Below are 19,562 nucleotides of genomic sequence, written 5' to 3' on the forward strand. Positions count from 1 at the left end.
TTGAGTCATTTCAGCTCCTGTGACTAACCCCCCTCACCCATATTCCTATAAGTAATGCCAATAAAATGCATTGATCCACCAAGTTGGATGTTGGTAGTATCCTTACTTTAATCTGTTATCAATTCCCTATCAGGGATAAGTAGACAGTTGTTTGCATCTTGCCAAAATTAGTATTACACATCAATATTCAATCCCCTTACAGAAAAAGGAGCAAGTAATAATCACAACAAAACCTCAGACACAAACCAGTTTGCTAAGCCAGGAACACTGGAGGAAGCAACTTATTGATGTAGGTGGAATAGAATATGTTATGCTGTTCAACCAAGACTTCAGTTTTGTAGTTGATTTCCCACATCTAACAAAAGACATTTTCAAGAAACCACATGCAAAGAGGTCTTATGGACAAGGTTGAATGCCTCCAGTCTCAGTTAATAAATAAGCTTGTTTTAAGTTGGATTATTGCTATTCTTTCAAAGCTTGCTGCCTTTGTTTCTTTTGGGCTCTCTACATTTCAGGGGGGAAGTGTTGAATCTCAACATGCCTATCAGCAAGGAAAAACTGATTTTAATACTAGGAATGGTCTACTTGGAACAAGGTCATTCTGAAACCCTTTCTTCCATCAGAGGTAAGTTTCAAATTAACTCTATAACTACCTTCGTTCTTGTGTCTGGTGGGATCACGCTTGCTGAGAATCAAAATAACAGCTCCATTTCTTGCTCCCTTGGGAATACAAGAGAAGCAAATTACTTCAGAAATGTAATTGGTTCTCAATTATTTATTTGGAATTTTCTTCTGTGATAAGCATATGGAATTGAAATAATATGAAATAAATATAAACATTTGTAGGGACACTAAGTATTTTCTCCTAGTTTTACCAACTGACCTAGGATTGTCCATTTATTTGGATACATTACACAACCCAGTATTCTTCCACGGAGCACATGCTGGAGATGAGAACAGGTTTGGAAGTATTTAGAATCCTCAGGGAAATTATCCTAATAACCATATGATGCATGCTCACTGACATATAGCATAAATATTTTTGCATTGATTATAATGAGTTTAAAACAGTTGTTGGCAGGCTTGTCTGTAGTCGGACTTGTGCCAGCCGAGGAATCAACATGTTCTCTGTCTCTGCTTCAGTGACTTCAGATAATACTAAATTTTATGTCTAGCAGATTTCTGACTCATCCCTCTGAAGCAGCTGGAACAGCTTTGGATCATACCTGCCCTGGGCTCAGAATGAAAGGACAATTGGTTGTTTCATGCTTTACTGTTATTAGCTATGGGTCTCTTTGATTTTTAGTTTTCACATCTGCTACATGAAGATGAAAGTAATTTTTGCAGTAAGGGTGTGGGGATTAACAAAGAAGTTATATGGGAGAGCTTCATATACTTTAAAGACGATCTAAGTAGCTCTCCTTTTAAGGATGTATTCCCAAGAAAAGTCATTTGCTCAATTGGTCATGCTTTTCAGGTGTAACTTGTAAGTCAGGAGCTGTGCTAGACCTTAGAAGTGTGTATGCATAGGATCCACATTCCTAAGTATCTCACTGAAGAATTCTGCAGTCCAGCGAGGGAAGGAGGGAATTTAATCTCATGACGTAGATTGGAAAGAACTGTTAAAGGGGAACCAGGAGTAGGGAGAAAGAGTTCTAAACTGTGGGAGAGATCCAGAACCCAGTTTGAAGAAATCAAGGAAGACTTCTCAGATGAAGTGGTCAGTAAGCATCCAAAGAGCCACATAGGTGAAGAAGCTCAGTGATGATGGTGTAGAGTGTTATATGCACTCTTGGAAACCTCATAGGAGAAGATGACCTCAAGAGAAACAAATTCACCACTGAATTACACAGTGCAAGTAAACAAATTTAAACTTGCCTGTTACTTAAGGAGTCAAAAGCTCACATAAATACACACACATTGAAGTGTTGTCAGAGATGAAGTCTTTCTTGTAAAGATATTTCTTCTCTTTACCTGACAGGCACCTGTCTTGACATCAGTGTGTAAATTGAAACTATCATCATACCACTGACCCTGAACAATGTGTTTTCTGCCCTAAAGTAAATCTAATTAAATTTCTTCATATCTAACTGTGTGGCAGGCAGACTATGCTTTAAGATTCAGTCTCATAGCAGAGCAGAGAGACAGATACAATTACAAACTAGGACAGACTACAGCATCATCCTTAAGTTAACTAAGCAAATCTGCATACGAGGACTTGTAATACAATTGTCCATATGCTAGATGTTCTGTTACACACCTGTCATCCAAGCCTTCCAAAGACATAGGCAGAGAAGACACGAACTTAAGTTCATCCTGAGCTCCATAGTGAAATGAACTTGTGTCACGAAGAAAGGAAGGAAGGAAGGAAGGAAGGAAGGAAGGAAGGAAGGAAGGAAGGAAGGAAGAAAGGAAGGAAGGAAAGGAAGGAGGGAGGGAGGGAGGGGTGAGAGAGAAGGGGAAGAGAGAGGAAGGAAGGAAGGAAGGAAGGAAGGAAGGAAGGAAGGAAGGAAGGAAGGAAGGAAGGGAAGGAGGGAGGGAGGGAGGGGTGAGAGAGGGGGAGAGAGAGGAAGGAAGGAAGGAAGGAAGGAAGGAAGGAAGGAAGGAAGGAAGGAAGGAAGGAAGGAAAGGAAGGAGGGAGGGAGGGAGGGGGAGAGAGAGAGGGGGAGAGAGAGGAAGGAAGGAAGGAAGGAAGGAAGGAAGGAAGGAAGGAAGGAAGGAAGGAAGGAAGGAAGGAAGGAAGGAAGGATTGAATCCCCATCGTTGTGGAGTCCACAGTCTACGTGGGTTGAAAGCCAGAAACAATCAAATCATCCTGGCACATAGAGAGTGTGAGGGTACTACAGAGTGCTGTGATGAACCTCTTTTCTTTGAGGCCAGAGAGCTCTGAAAGAAAAGAGGCTGCATTCCTGACAAGCCAGTGCCAATTATCCCTGCCTTCACATTAGAAATCAGTCCTTGGTCTGGGGAGATGGTTCAGTCAGCAAACTGCTTTCTATGCAAGCGCAAATGACTGGGTTTAATCCCCAGAAATCATTTTTTAAAGGTGATATAGTGATGTGCATTCCCAAATGCAGTTCTTATGAGTCAGTAACAGGCAGATCCTTGGAGCTAGCTAGAGAGTTCCAAATAGTGAGAGATCTTGTCTCTAAAAACAATTTAAAGGGAGCTAAGAAGATAGTCAAAGTTGACTTCAAGTATATGTGTGCCCACACATGGATGAACACACACACACACACACACACACACACACACACACACACACCATAGAAGCTGTCTCTTGATAGTACATATCTTATTGTGACAAAACCTGAGCAATCTGTTTTGCAAAACACATCTAATCCCAACAATTAACTTAAAGCCATGTTGTAATTTCTCTACATATTCCATATACTCCATTTTGTTCTTGTTTGGAAGATTTTTCTGTATATCTTAGTCCTAGAAAGTAATCATTCAGTGTCTACCTTGTCTTTTCTCCAGATCCTGACTGTGGGCAGAGTCTGGTTAAGCTCCAGCCTCAGAATTACTTTAACCTTTTCAGTCGTATTGTTGGAGGAAACCAAGTGGAAAAGGGTTCCTATCCTTGGCAAGTGAGTCTTGCAATCCCTCTTCTAGTGGGTGAACAAGGATATTTCAAGCTTGTGTCTCACCAGATCATATGCTACCTCCCTTCGGTCACCCTCTTTCTAGGAAAAAAACTCACAACAGACCCAGAACTATGCTTTCCTAATCTTAAAAGAAAATTAATATTTATGATTGAATTTGTGCTCAGTCATGGTCACTGTGGCTAAGCTATCTGTATCTGTCTTTCAGAATATGCTCAGTCATAGGTTTTGGGGAAACCCCACAGTATTAGCTTTCATCAACTTAGTTCTCTGTCATCTAGGTGTCTCTGAAACAAAAGCAGAAGCACATCTGTGGAGGCACCATCATCTCTTCACAGTGGGTCATCACAGCTGCTCATTGCATGGCCAACAGGTAGGAAAGCTGTTAATGGCGGAAGACCAGGTTACCCCATCCTGCACCATAGAATCAGAACAGATTACTCTTGTAAAGCACGAAGAAGCTAATTGGGTGTCACAAATGAGGCTTAGAGACACTGTAGGCTAATTCTCAGGTTATTTGATAAAGGATTCTGTGCAGAGGCAAGAAATGACTCTTTTAATGCTATATTTATATAAACCCACTGAAGTCATCTAAGAGTATTATAAAAAAGACTGACTTGTGAAAGTTTCTTTGATTAAAATGTTGTAGTGAAAAAAACATTTTGCTGGTTTATTATATATGTTAAGAAAACAAAGACAAACCAATAAAATACAGATGTTCATGTCTTCCTTCCTATTGGACTTGCTTCTCTGAGCTTCAGTCTAAGAGTTTTTATTTTTTTAATTAGCTTTCTAGTGTGATCCAAATACTCCACTGTTGGCATTCTACACATATACTAGGCTGTAGTCAAGATTATGTTCCCATAGTTGTTCTTTCATTTCAAGTCTGAAAACATTCTTGGAATGCTCATAAACCGCCAGTTGTCAGTGAGTACCAAATACAAAAAAAAATATTGAGGCATGATGGCCCTAAGTGGGTCCATAATTTAAAAGAGAAAATAGCCTGGCATGGTGTTGCACATCTGAAGACACAGCTACTTGAGCAGCTGAAGTAGTAATATTGCATGAGTTCAGGAATTTGGGACCAGCCTGAGAAATATAGAAAGACCATCTATATTGAGTAAAAATAAAAATAAACAAGCAAACAAACATTTAATGATGTCCCTACAATGTAGGCAGAGGTAAGCTAGAGCGATGCTATGTACTGTATTAAGTACCTGATATATCCAAGATTCAGGAAAACATTACAAAAGAAATGATGGTGCCCTATCTAATTGATATAAAATATCACCATTGGAAAAGAAGGGTTCCAAAGAAAGAAAAGCTCAAAATGCTTACTCTATTCCACCCCATCCTATCAAGTTCCTTCAAGATAACACTGACCTGAGGAAATGGCATCATTCCCATTTCATGGGAGAAAAATAAATTACAAATATTTACAAAGAAGGCAAAGAGACAATCCCTATTTCACATTGTTGTAATTGGTCCAAATCCTTGAGTATGCATACTCCCTGGAACATCAGAGTTAGGTTGCTGCCCTTCATAATACACACACCACACAAGATTTTTGACACTGAAGCAACACCCTTACTAGGAATCACAAATACTTTACAAAATAACTCACTGGTATTATGACTAGGACAGCCTACTAAGATGGTTGAGTAATCTCATATATATTTCAGCTCCCTGAATTACAATGCATGTGCATTTCTCTAGCCGATTACAAATAACACTGACAAATATTAAATGTATCGTGTCACTATCTCTACAATGGGTTTCCTAATTTTTAGTAGCAACAGAACCATTCTCATTCACTTTGCTCAGCACTCTCAGGCTCCACATTATTCACCCATGTCAATTTGAAGAGGCCAATTTTCCAGCATTTACAACCATACTCAGAGGCTCATTAAAACCCCATCTCTTCCCTTCTCCCTTTTTATAGAAACATTGCGTTAACTTTGAATGTAACTGCTGGAGAACATGACTTGAGCCAAGCCGAGCCAGGAGAGCAAACACTTGCCATTGAAACCGTCATTATACACCCGCAGTTCTCCACCAGAAAACCTATGAACTATGATATAGCCCTTCTGAAGATGGTTGGAACCTTCCAATTTGGTAAACATTTACAGTGCACCTTGAATAATCAACACCATAACCTTTGATCCATACTATACCTCTACAGCTCACATTATGTAGCATGAGACCAGCTCTTCTGGATTATATACTGGAAGTGGAGACTTGTCTGAAGTGTCCCCTTCCTAAAATGTCTTCCTTATGATTCTGGATGTAGGCTTATATGGAGTCAAGGGAAGGAAACTGACAAGTGACTCCTGAAGATTCCAGGCTGATCTACCAAGACCCTTAAGGGGTCTTTGGAGACTACCCAGATGCCAACAGGTGCAACTGTGTTAGCTTCTCCATAAGCCAACTCCTGCCTTAATCTTTTCTTCAGGACAGTTTGTGAGGCCTGTGTGTCTTCCAGAGCCAGGAGAACATTTTAAAGCTGGATTTATTTGTACAACTGCAGGCTGGGGTCGCTTGTCTGAAGGTAAGAATTCCTGTACCATTCCTCTTAATCAAAATCTTCAAAACTTTCTGGTGGATAACCAGAAACCAGAATTTTTGGTTAATTAAACAACCAAGCAAACATTTCAAAAGTCAGAGAATTTCACAGTGTGCTTAAGAAATTGAGATCCTCCCAAAGAGACACAAACTTGCATCTAGCTGCTGGTGGTGAAAGTACAGACCCTCTTCATCTCAGAAAGTAAAAACTTACCTTGGTGGGCCCATCTTTTCATTCCAGGTGGCAGCCTCCCGCACGTCTTGCAGCAGGTGAACCTGCCAATTTTGACTCGGGAGGAATGTGAGTCTGTTCTGTTGACCTTAAGGAACCCCATTACTGGGAAGACCTTTCTCTGCACAGGATCCCCTGATGGAGGAAGAGATGCTTGTCAGGTAAGTGGGTACAGCTAAGCTCCAAGCCCAGGAAAGTTTACTAGCAGGTGAGGAGTCTAAGAATGCTCATACCAGATAAAACTAGAATCTGTTCCCCACTGCCGCCCCCCCCCCAAAAAATAGAGATAGTACCAAGGATGGAGTCCCTCCACTCATTAAGAATGTCTCTTCTTATTTTGAGATTCCTAGATTAGAGGTGTTGGAAAAGTCACTATCCCCAATTCTCAGCATTTATGAAGATTTCAGTCAGTTGTATCCTTAGGCAAGAAGTCTCTGATTCTGTAGTATGAAGAGAAATGGGAAGTATTGATGAGCACCATGAATGAGGAGAAGGAGCAGAAACTGACAGATTCTGATGTTTGAGGATCAAATGGAAATTGTAACCAGATATTCTCCCAGATCCCTAAGTCTAAATTATTAGAAGTGAGGACATTAGTGCTTGACATTCGCATCCTCATGGGGATGTGAGCACTTTGAGGCACCTCCACCAACAATCACAGTAACAGAAGCTTCCTTCTTCCTTCCACAGGGAGATTCAGGAGGGTCACTTATGTGCCAGAATAGGAAAGGGGCCTGGACTCTGGCTGGAGTGACTTCTTGGGGTTTGGGCTGTGGTCGAGGCTGGAGAAACAATGCAAGAAAGAAAGAGCAAGGATCTCCTGGGATCTTCACAGATCTTAGGAGAGTGCTTCCCTGGATCCACAAACATGTCCAGACTGGTAATGAAGCCATCCTGCAAGCTTAGACAGCTACAGTTCTACTGGGGTAAAGAGAATCAGCAGGCTAGACAATTATGCCTGGAAAGGGCCACTTCTTTTCTCAGTGTAATGCTTGAGGATTTTGAAATGTATGAGCTAATATAAGAGCAAAATATTATATAAATCTAAGTATTAAAATATTGACTGAAGAATGAATGCATTCCTCATAAATTGATTAAACTTTGCCTATGATAGAAACTATGTTACCCACTGATATATAGATATAGATAGATGATAGATAGATGGATGTAAAAGATAGATAGATGGATGGATAGATAGATAGATAGATAGATAGATAGATAGATAGATAGATAGATAGATAGATAGATAGATAGAGGATAGATGATAGATAGATAGATAGATAGATAGATAGATAGATAGATAGATAGATAGATATAGATATCCACCCACTTTTTTACTATCCTAGAAAGATTCAGGAAGCTAAAGCACAGCTCAGCAATGAACAACCACTGATAATCTGACTACCCAGAGATTGGTATTTCTCTGAAAATATTTTCAGAGGTCACAATTAAAAAGGGGACACCAGTGCCTAGTATATAGAAGTCACAGGGGCTGCTAAGCCATGTACAGTACAGCAAATAGTGCTCACCATAATGAATAACATCACCTAAATATAATAAGACAAAAGATTTAGAAACCCAGGTATAAAAGCAAATGTGGTAAATCTGAGGGACTGGCTCTATGTGACCCTTGTAGTAGACCAGCCAGGAAAAAAATGCAGCTTCGTTTCTGCCTCCAAAATGTTTCCTTAACTGGTGCCTTCAAGTCTCAAAGTGGATTCCATCATTTCTCAGTGGGGTAACTAAAGTTAACTCAGAATTTTTTTCAAGAGTATAGCACAATGGCAGGTATCTGAACCTCAGTGCGTGACTATTCAAAATGCTCATGACGAGGAAGGTTATCTCTATCTCTGGCCTCCACTCTCATGCACCTTGCCTCCTTTTGCTCTGTGTAATCTCCAAGTTTATCACTGTTTCTTCATTAGTAAGAATAAAGCATATGAAATCATCTCACAATGCCAGGACCCCTATCCTGCTTTGTCATTTCACCCGTCATGTTCTTTTCACAGATTAAATTTTCAGTATTTGTATATTGACTTAAAATGCTCTGCTTTTTGAGTTAATTCTTATCCAAGGTACCACAAGCTTTGAATTGCATCTTTCTTTTTCTTTCTCAGGCCATGGAAGAAAGAGCACCAAAGGTGGGTACTCCTTGCAACCTGCTCTGGCAGAAGCGTGAATTAACATCCTAACATTTCTGGGAGTCAGTTCCTGTTATCATCAAAAATCTTCCTCTGGTAGTGTTTCTGTCATCACTTGGTGTAAAACTCTGATGAGAATCCACAGCTATCCCTGCCAGTCGGCCAATTCCATGTCCACAGAGCCCCATTCCCTTCCATATATCTTCTTATCAAGTCATAGTTTCATCCAATTCAGCAAACACTAATTGAAAAACACTAACTCTCAATTAGATAATAGGAGAATAGGGAAGTGGTACAGAAATAGTTAATAAGTGGCATACAGTCCCCTGAAAGATCCTCTACTTACACAGAGGTCTTATATCTGTTCACCATGACTCTTGGATGAATTCACTCTGAAATTTGGGACAAGCCCTTTCCTCAGTTACATTATCTATAGTGAAATGAGAGTGGATCTTGGCTTAGCTGTCCACTGGGCCTTTGAGCCTGTTCTTCCTCAAAAAACAAAATGCCAAATAGACTCCCCCAGAGCTAGGCTGCTCAAAGTTATGCAACCAATGCCAAAGACTTTTGGAACAGATACATCTTTATCCATGATAGACTGCAAAGGATAAAAAAGGAAAAATATGGACAAAACATCAATTCAACCAACACAGCTTACATGTAGAATGTGTAATGAAGTCTTAGAAGAGAAAACAATAGAAAGATAATTTGAGATCAAATTCTAAAATCTGCCCATGTTAGTCAAAAAAAAAGATTTTTTTACAAAAAATCTTGTAAAAAAGATTCATTTTACAATGGAAAGTTGATTGTTTAGATAAATATATTATAGCTATATGGTAAAAGAATGTAATAACAGCATGAAGGAGATTAAGGGAAGAATAAGTCAAGTGGAATTCATGACAGATTATATACATACATATATGTGTATATATACATGCATACATATATATATACCTATATACATGTGTGTGTGTGTGTGTATGTGTGTGTGTGTGTGTGTGTGTGTAAAGGATTATAATAGAATAAGGGCCAGAAAATAAAAAGAAAGAAGTAGAAGGGAAAAAATTTGGAACCAGTTTAGTAAGGACTGAAAGTGAGGAGAAGAAGAAATCCAACTTGACTTGGTTTTTTGTTTTTTGTTTTTTGTTTTTTCAGAGACAGGGTTTCTCTGTGTAGCCATGGCTGTCCTGGAACTCACTCTGTAGACCAGGCTGGCCTTGAACTCAAAAATTCACCTGCCTCTGCCTCCCAAATACTGGGATTAAAGGCGTGTGCCACCACCGCCCAGCCCAACTTGATTCTTCTTTCTAAGCTGGGATCAACTTGACTCTTGATATCATCACAGCTTTGAGCAAAGCTCATCCTTAAATCAAAGGTAGCGGCAGTTTTGCTCATGAAGGTGATTCCATTTGTACTGACGATTGCGTTTCAGTGGAGATAGCTGGACATTAGTGTAAGTCTGACCTAAAGTCCAGAAGTAAGAGTTGAAACTGGCAGTGTAACTAAGCCTATCCTGAGGTCTCCAATAAAAAGGGGGAAGGAGCACTAGGATAGAACCTGGGAAGTGCTTGCACCCACAGAATGAAGCCTCTGAGTCTGAGTGATGGGAGTAGGTCACAGCATCTCAAAGGTAAACAAGGCCTAAAATGGACAAAAACAAAAATATATGATGCATTCTAGATGCCAAGACAGGAAAGAAATAGTGCATGAAGAACAGAGTGTACAGAAAGGAGAAACGGTGGCTCCCATGTCTTCAGCTTCCTTAGGATGTTATTATGGTGATTAGAGCCTTGGTTGCATCCCTGATGCTGTGGCATTCCCTCTCAGCCTCCTGCAGTGAGCCAGATGGTCTAATCAGTGGGTCTGAGGGAGAGCTGCACTTCCCAGAAAGCCTCCGCCTGTACTATGAGAGCAAGCAGTGAGTACTCCCTCAGTGCCCTCTCCAGGCTCCATCTCCAGCCTGCCTGTGCCCATTAACAAAACTGACTGTCACTATCTGTCTAGAAGTTACACCTTCTCATGTATCTGCCTGCAGACTGTGTGTCTGGACCTTCCTGGTTCCAGGGGATATGCATATATTGTTCAATTTGTCACACTTGGATGTAGAGTCTTGTCACCACAATTACCTGGCAATGTACTCTTTAGAAGACAGACTCATTGGTAAGTGGTTCTTCACACTGTCATACGGAAAGCAGGGCTAAGTAGACTTAACAATGTCTGGTCACAATATATCTGACATGGAGCCAACCATAAATGCAACAGTCTCCTCCTCCAGTTTTGAGAGTCTGCTCTAAAATGGGGAGAACTGGGTCTGATTCTGCACTTCAACAGCTGCATCTAATACTTTTAAAGCCGGGCTGCCTGGGTCATGACCCCATTACAAGTAAACTTTACACATATTGCTGGGTCTCCAAGTCACCTCAAGTAAGACATCATTTATCTATGGTTATAAGTGGTTTTTACGTGCCTCAAAATACTAAGAAGAATGACACCAAGATACGGCCATGAGAAGACAAAGCTTATTTATGTAATAAAAATGAAGCCAGGCATAGTGACACATAGCTGTAAACCTAGAGTTTGGAAGATTGAGGCAGGAGGATTGCATGACCATGGCCATAGTATATCTTGTCTCATAGTGAGATCTTGTCTCAAACAAACAACAAATTACAAAAATGGAATAGGGTTTCTGTGGTTCTCACCCTGAAGTAACTTTGCCCATCCCCTTGGCAGTATGTTGGAAGTATTCTTGGCTGTTACAACCGAAGAGAATATAGGAGATAATATAGAATATAGGGGAGACCATATTAAAAGATAGTACTCTTTTTAAATCCTGCAAAAGTCAAAGAACAACATAAACACAGCATTCTGGATCAAAATCCTACTAGTGCAAAAGCTGAGCAGCTCAATTCAGACCATTTTGAACATCCAGGACAAGATGCATCTCCTTAGGTGATGTGTGTAGTGCCATTTTCCAGACTCTGAACAAAGATTCTTCTCACATTGCAGGGAAATTTTGTGGAGAAAGTCTCCCTTCATCCATTCTCATTGGCTCCAGTTCTATCCAGCTGAGATTCATCTCTGATGCCACAGATTATGCCACTGGGTTTAATCTCACCTATAAAGCACTGAAGCCGAGTTATTCTCCTGGTAAAACCATTTACTTCCTTTGTTTAATATCTAGGCCCTTTGCAGAAGCTTTGGCATTGAAGGGGTTGGAGGGGGTAGGCAGGAAGACACGTTACCTGAGGTCTGCTAGCTTCATAGTGCAGAGGAATCTTGGCAAGCTGAAAGATACAGTCTCTCCTTCCCAGTCCCTGAAAGTTCCTGATCACTGACCCAAGTGAGCTGAGAGGGCCTTCCTTAAGAGTTCTGTAAGCAAGCACACATTCTCCCTTGGTATTGGCTCTGCCAAAAGATGTAATTTATCACTTAGTAGAGACAGGAGGGAGAACACAAAAAGTCTTTCCTGTGTGCTTGAGTTTGTTCTGCCCTCCTCTGTTTTAGATTCCGGCTGCAGGTCTCTAACTATCCTCTTTGAAGAAGGCACTATACAGAGTCTTCACTATCCTGAAGACTACAGTGACATGGCTAGCTGTACCTGGATTTTTCAAGCCCCCAACCATTGCCTAATTAAGGTATTGATTGTATTTTTCCTAAATTACACATTATATAGTCACAGAGAGCTGACAAGGGCACTGTTCAGGCAGAGCTTGTATCTAATATGTTTACAGCCATACTTTCAGTCCTCAGTACCTGCCACACTACACTCTGAATTCAGATAAGTGACCAGCCTTGTTTTCCCTGTAGCCACCACTAGATGGCACTTGCACTCTTTAGTTTTTGTTCAAAACAAAACAAAATTTCCCACTGTTACCTTAATCTTTCAGCCTGGTGACTTTCATGAGTCGTATGTCCTTTTAGAAACAAACATTCTTCCTTATAAACTCAAATTCTGAAGAAAGTAATTATAACTGACTAAGAAATTGATAACAGTCACGCCAATGTCCTTAAGAACTCCAGGCAGAGAAGGAAAGCAAAGAGGAGCCAACACAGGCCAGGGCTGGGGAGTGCCTGACTCAACAGAGTTGTAAAGTGCACTTAGAAAGAGTGTGGAGAAATAATGCTGAGGCCAAACTACAGGCCCGTGGATATCACATTTGACCTCAGTAGTGTGAAGGCCATTTGTTTGTTGTTAATTAAACAGTAGTGGGATCCTCTGTGGAGCTATCACAAGTGAAAGTAGGCCAACAATCTGGATAAGGATATCGATAGGCACATATTTCTTAAAATAATGAATGAACAAAAACTTATGAAGGAAAGAAAGGAAAGGAAGAAAAGAGGGAAGGAGTAAACCCTGAAACTCTTGCAGAGTCGATTGGACCGGTGTGAACATCTGTATCAGTTATTTCTCTTATTGCTGTGACTAAACCCCTGACAAGAAACAACTTAAGAGAGGGCAGGTATATTATGCTTTACAGCGTGAGACAATACTGTTGATGTCAGGGAAGGCATGTTGGCGGTGGCATAAGATGGATAGTCATAATGTAGCAGCACTCAGGAAGAAGAGAGTGGACAGAAAATGATCACAAACCCATAAATCCTGCCCCCAGTGACCCACTTCCTCCAGTGAAGCTCCAGCCCCTCAAGGTTTCACAACCTTCAACATAACACCATCATTCAATCTAAGGATCGAATATTCAAACATGTGAGCCTACTGGGGACTTTTTATATTCAAACCATGATACTATTAAGTGTAATTACCTAAACTAAAACAAGTACATCACTAGAAAGTACAATCAAGGAGATTATCATCTTATATATAGGTCCTAGTTAACTACATTATCGGTGCCTACCTGTGTCTGAAGAGGAAAGGGGTTTGAGATACAGGCAAAAACCCAAACCGATGAGTCCTCATGACAGATCAGAAAATGGAGTCTTCAAAACACAAAGCAAACCAAACAAACAAATGGATGTGGCCAACACTTTGGGTTTACCAAAAGAGTTAAAAATTTAAAGAAAAATGAAAATTGGGAATTAATTATCCAGTACCCACTTTACTCCTCAAAAACAAGGCAGAATAATTGGACTAAACCATTGAACAATTGAGAAAAGCTTGGATTCATGCTATATAAAATGTCAAATACAGACAGAGGTTAGGAGCCTAAGTAGGAGCCCACTGGTTTTAAGAATGAGTGAGGATGGAGATTGCAGGACAGAGAGAGTATCTTCAGTGATTTCCAGGACTGATCAGTGTTTTGACTTTATAATCGCCGGTACTGAAACTTAGATTTGCAAAAATACAAAAATGGGAGAAGTATGTCTGGGACTCATTCTGCAGTTGTTGGAATTTTTGTCTTGGGCCCAAGCCAAAGTTCCTTTTTTATGTCAGGTCAGCAACTGAAACAGAAGTTCTTAAGGTCAAATATTCTAAAACAATCCGATCCAAGATCTGATGATTTGACTCGTGCTAAGGAATGATGGTAGGGAAATATTCAGATCTGTTTTCTGTAATGAAGCTGTTATGTTTCTATAAGAGCAGGGAACTTTGTATGTGCAGCAAAAACACCTGACTTCCTAACAGGCCCAGGACTCGCTTCTGAGTCATGATGTTTCAGGTCGTGTTCTATGGCGCTGCATTATGCAGCGGCATGCTTCCTGCAACGTCTGCTTGTTATATATTTGAAACCAAGGCTGTAGTAGAGTCACATAATGCAGTGTAGGCAAGAACATAAGAAACACTACGGATTTGTACTGTGTTTGATTTTGAGTTATATTTTGGTCACTGAATCCTAAAAAAAAACTTTCACTGATACCAAATTGTTTGCAGTTCCTTCATTCCCTCCACAACCCACAGTTTCCTTGCTCCCCCTTTGTGTACCTCCCCTGCCCCTTGCTGCCTATGAAACAAGTACATCATATAAAGAGCAAGGCAGAGGAAGGAAGGTAATGGTGTAAAGATAGCTTATGACACATTTTTGAGAAAACATAAAGGTAGCATGTGCAAGAGAGATAAGTAAAATGTGCTTCCATTTAACATCAGGACCACAGAAACTGTGGAACTAGAACCATCATGATATGTCCTTAGTAAACTGCAGTGGTTCTTTCTGCCCTTCACCAAGATTTCTGCTCTGAGCCCTGAGTTCTCCAAGTTCACTGCTCTGACTTCAGGTTCCTTTTGCAGGTGGTTCCAGTAGCTTCCAGGCAACGCTTTGTTTGATAGCAGCTCTTGCACTCATTTGTAACTTGTCGAGGCACTGGTACACATTGGGAGCAATAGAGAGCAAATGTGATGGGGAATCAGAAACATCCTTCTAGGTACATTCTCCCAGACAGAAAGACACACATTGTGAAAAATACATCTAACTTCAGCTTTGAGTCAAGTAAACTGGAAATTAAATACCAAAAATAGGCTTGTGGTATGTAAGATCCCTAGAGAAGTAATATGTATCCAGACCAGCACTTACACATCCAAGTAGCACAACCCAAAGCTGCCTCCAAAGAAGACAGTCTCTGTAGGGTGGTTCTTCCATTCCCTGTAACTGTGAGGGAGCTCAGACATTGGCACGGATCTTACATGCAAGCTGTATTTGATAGCTTCTGTTTCAAGAGTTTTTCAGGCGAATCTTTTCCTAAGTAACTTAGCCACTCATGAATATCTCTGCAACTTTATTAACAAGATCTTACTCTAGAACAAGGCAAGGAGCCTAGAGTCTTCTGCTCGCTCCTTGAGCTTTTCTAGATGTAATCAGGCATCTTCTCAGCTGTCATTTCAGAGCCTAGAAATAGAAGAAAATGGAGACTGCACCTCTGACTACGTAACTGTACATAGCGATGTCGAGAGGGAGAAGGAAATAGGTTTGTATTCCCCTTGAGCCCTGGCTTCCACTGGTTTGCCCTTGGACCTGACCTTGAGATGAGAAATAAAGATACACCTTAATTTTCCTTTTTTCCCTGCACCTCCTCCATCTTTCCCTATGGTCTCTCCACCACTCCTTCTGCTTTTATGTGGGGAGCAAAGAGCAAGGCCCGAAAACTATTTAAGCCAAGTGTGAAAGGCCAAGGAAGAGGAATCAAACAGAGACGAGCCTCACAGAAGCAGCTCAGTGGTCGAGTGCTTACCTAGCATTCATGAGGTCCTCAGTTTAATCTGATGTAGCCCTGCCACATCAAAAAAAAAAAATTGCTTAGTATATCTTGTGCCTAGAGGTAATTGTTTTACCATAGTGGTTGTCAGCCTTCCTAATGTCAAGACCCTTTAATACAGGACCTCATGCTGTGGTGAGCCCCCCAACTATAAAATTATTTCATTGCTACTTTATAGCTGTAATTTTGCTACTGTTGTGAATCATAATGTAAATCTCTGATATGCCACCCCCATAAAGGGGTCCCACGGGTTGAGATCCACTGCTTTAGCAGTACTTCAGGAGTATTTGGCGGATGAAACAACCCTAAAATGCTGGTGGGGTCAAATACACATTTTGAAGAGGCAGATCTCTTTATTTTGAAGATGAGTTGTGGTATTTGTCAAGAAGCTTGTCAAAAGCTATCTAAAGCATACTTGTTGTTTTCTTTATCTGATGCCATATCTATTCACTTGACATGCCTGGGGCCTTGCAGCTCGGTTCTGTGGCTCTGTGGTACCCAGCCCTGTGCTGAGCTCCTCCAGTGTGATGCTCATCAGCTTCCAATCAGATGAAAACGGCACCTCCAGGGGCTTCCAGGCTGACATTTCCTTCATTTCTAGAGCAGGTAAGAGGCTAGAGGTATCAGCTCTCAGGTTCCCAACTCTAATCCTCACATCAGAGTAGAGAAGGGCAATAAGTCTGGATACCACTGAAGCGCTTTATTGGTAATTGCATCCTATAAAATCACCAAGAACACTGAATCAGGGATACTAAACCATATGATGTTCCTAGGAATAGATGTGGATAGTTTTTACAAACCAGTCAGTATACAAGCTTCATTAAGGACAACTTTGTGTGTGTGTGTGTGTGTGTGTGTGTGTATGTATATATATACATATATATATATATATATGTATGTATATATATATCATTAAATTCATAGACCACAGAACTACAATAGATATCTAAAATAAAGCTTATCTGACACATGACTTGCTTTGTTTGAGATTGACCTGAAACTCAATATAACCTCAGACTCACCATCTTCCTGCCTATACCTTTTAAATGGTGGGTGCTGACAAGCCTGAGTCATGATTATTTTTTTCTTTTGGTGTGTGTGTGTGTGTGTGTGTGTGTGTATACCTACACATGTACACCTGTTCACCACAGCAGGTACTTTGACATCAGAGGCTGCTTGCAGGAGTCTGTTCTCTCCTTCCACCATGTGGGTCCTAGGACTTGACCTCGGGTGATCAAGTTTGGTAGCCCACACCTTCACCACCTGAGCTATCTCAACAGGTTCAAGTTTGTGTATTTTCCATGTGCGACATAGCATGGTCTTCTTGCACTAGGAGGCATGTCAGCACTATGATTAGGAGCCATGTTAAAAAGTTAAAGCACCAATTTAAATAAAACACAAAAGTACATATACACAAACACCAGCCAAATGGCAGGGCACTAAATAGGACTTTTGTTTGTAGTATGAAAGCTGCAACAAAACGGAAGAATGTGAGACTGAAGAGATGGAAGTTAAGGACACTTTCTTCTCTTGTGGAGGGCCCAGGTTCAATTCCCAGTACTCTGGGCAGCTTCCAGCCACTTGTAACTATGGTTCCAGAGAATCTAGCACCCTTTTCTGGCCTCGACAGACATCAGGCACATACACAGTATATACATGCATATACAAGTGAAATATTTATACACATAAAATAAAAATAAATATATTCAATTTTAAAAAAAAGAAAGAAAGAAAAGGGAGGAGGCAGTGGCTGAATGTGCCTTGTTTCACCTCAGCGAGGCATCAAATAGTTCACAAAAGCACCATGTCTGTTGCTTATAAGATTATGTCTTTGTAATATTCTATTGATGCAAAAAGACACCATGACCAGGCAACTTATAAAAGAAATCACTTAAATGGGGGCTTGCTTCAGTTTCAAAGGTTTAGTCTCTGGTCATCATGGCGGAAAGCATGATGGCAGGCAGGCTACAGGCACGGCACTAGAACAGTAGCTGAGACTTTCTCCTGACCCACAAGCACCTGGCAGAAAGGTAACAAGACTAGGCCTGGAGTGGGTTATTATTTTATTGCTGTGAAGAGACATCAGGACCAAGGCAATCCTTATAAAAGAAAACATTTACTTAAGGGCTTACTTATAGTTTCAGATGGTTAGTTCATTATCTGCATGGTAGAAATTAGACATGTCACTAGAGCAGTAGCTGGGAGCTTTATTTACATCCTGGTTCAAAGTCATCAGGCAGAGAAAGAAAGGGAGATGGGCTTAGAATGGACTTTTGAATCCTCAAAGCCCACACACAATGATACATCTCCTCCAACAAGGCCACATATTTTAATCTTCCTCCACAGTTCCACTCCCTGGTGACCAAGCATTTTAATATATGATCCTGGGGGGAGGGGCAATAGCATTCAAACCATCACAGTGGACTTTTGAAATGTCTACCCTCAGTGACAAACCTCCTCCAACAATATCCTACCCCCAACCCTTTCTAAACAGTCCACAAAATGGGAACCATTCCCATTCATCACAGGTTGCAAATAAATTAATAAAAATTAATAAATAAAAAACTAGTGGTTAGGCAGATTCACATCTGGAAGATGGACTGCATGTCTGAATCTTGCCTGGTCCTTTCTAGATGTGTGGTCTTAGGTATTGCTTCCAATCTTAGGATGGGAGGATAATTCACATTTAAGAGTAGATAGGGAGCTCTGATCCGTGGTACAGTAGCTTAGCATGCATGAGGCCCTAGGTCAGAGTTCTTGCACAGCTAAGAAAAGAAAGAAAAAGGAGCAGAGTTGGGGTAAGGGCTAAATCAGGGAAGATTTGCTTGGCTACGAGCAAACGTGTGCCACATAAACAGGAAGCAGGTCATGAAGCACCTTCATCCAAGCCCAGACCCTGGACACTTGTGCTTTCCAGTCTCCGTGTCTTCAACCTCATGATTCTTCTTTTGCGTGGGAAATCCAAAGAGCCAGTTATCTACTTCCCAAGCTTTCTGCTTTGGTTAGACCTTAAAGAGCTGTTGAAGGGGAGCCAGGTTGGAGTTAAAATATTCCACCTCTCTGTTAAGAGACCCGTGTAGGCCTGTTTACTGAAGTGTCTCCACAATTCTGACAGTATTAACATAAATCATTTTCTGATGTTCCAAACTTGACAGCCTGTAAGCCAAGCAATCATATTATGTTTATGCTCAGATTTAAATATCTCCATATCAGAGGATGAATCAGTGTCTCTGGAGACATGGGATGTGCCACCTGAAGCAATGGAAATTTCTGGTAAGCTACTTTGAGGAATGTGACAATCCACTGGGGACTCAGTAAAAGTGGGATAAATTGTTTTCTGACATGTGCTGGAATCCTAAACTACAATACCCCAGAAGGTGACCCTTCTATTTGGAAATACACTCTTTATGGAAGTAATTGGCTTAAAATGAGATCATTAGAGCATACTAATCCTATATAATTCATGTCCTCATAAAATGGGAAAATCTGGATGCAGAGAGAGACACACATACAAAAACGCCATATGAAGAAGGCATCGGGGAGATACCAGCAACTGACAGTGGCCTTCTGAAGCAAGGGGAGAGGTATGGAAAGCAGTGAGAAGCATTGCAACCCTCAGAATCAACCTGCTGACACACTCACCTTCCACGTCTGGCCTCCAGAAATAGGAAACAATAAATCTCTGCTATTCTAGCCACTGGTGCAGTTTGCAGAAGTCTCTTAATAGTAGCTATAGCAAATGAACTCATCAGAAATGGCTAACACATTTGTCAGGGCTGACTAAACACCCACAGCACTGGCAATCTGGAAGGAAAACCCAAGGGATCAGCAGAGTCCAGGAGGCATCTCCACAGGAAGCCTCTCTTTCTGTCTCTCTCT

At 40.9% G+C, this 19,562-nt stretch overlaps 1 protein-coding gene across 1 annotated transcript; it reads left to right on the top strand.

Annotated features, from left to right (window-relative positions):
- Nucleotides 1-537: 537 nt before the first annotated feature.
- On the top strand, nucleotides 538-19,283 carry Ovch2 (ovochymase 2). Its single transcript, XM_052178125.1, has 16 exons — nucleotides 538-625; nucleotides 3,481-3,590; nucleotides 3,887-3,978; nucleotides 5,548-5,720; nucleotides 6,058-6,153; nucleotides 6,409-6,560; nucleotides 7,090-7,279; nucleotides 8,517-8,540; nucleotides 10,368-10,458; nucleotides 10,576-10,700; nucleotides 11,547-11,687; nucleotides 12,045-12,175; nucleotides 15,302-15,395; nucleotides 16,158-16,289; nucleotides 18,876-18,951; nucleotides 19,169-19,283. Exons 1-16 carry the CDS (start codon nucleotides 538-540, stop codon nucleotides 19,281-19,283), a joined length of 1,830 nt encoding a protein of 609 aa, XP_052034085.1.
- Nucleotides 19,284-19,562: the final 279 nt, after the last annotated feature.

Source organism: Apodemus sylvaticus, chromosome 1, assembly GCF_947179515.1.
Source record: "Apodemus sylvaticus chromosome 1, mApoSyl1.1, whole genome shotgun sequence".
NCBI classification, from domain to species: Eukaryota; Metazoa; Chordata; class Mammalia; order Rodentia; family Muridae; genus Apodemus; species Apodemus sylvaticus.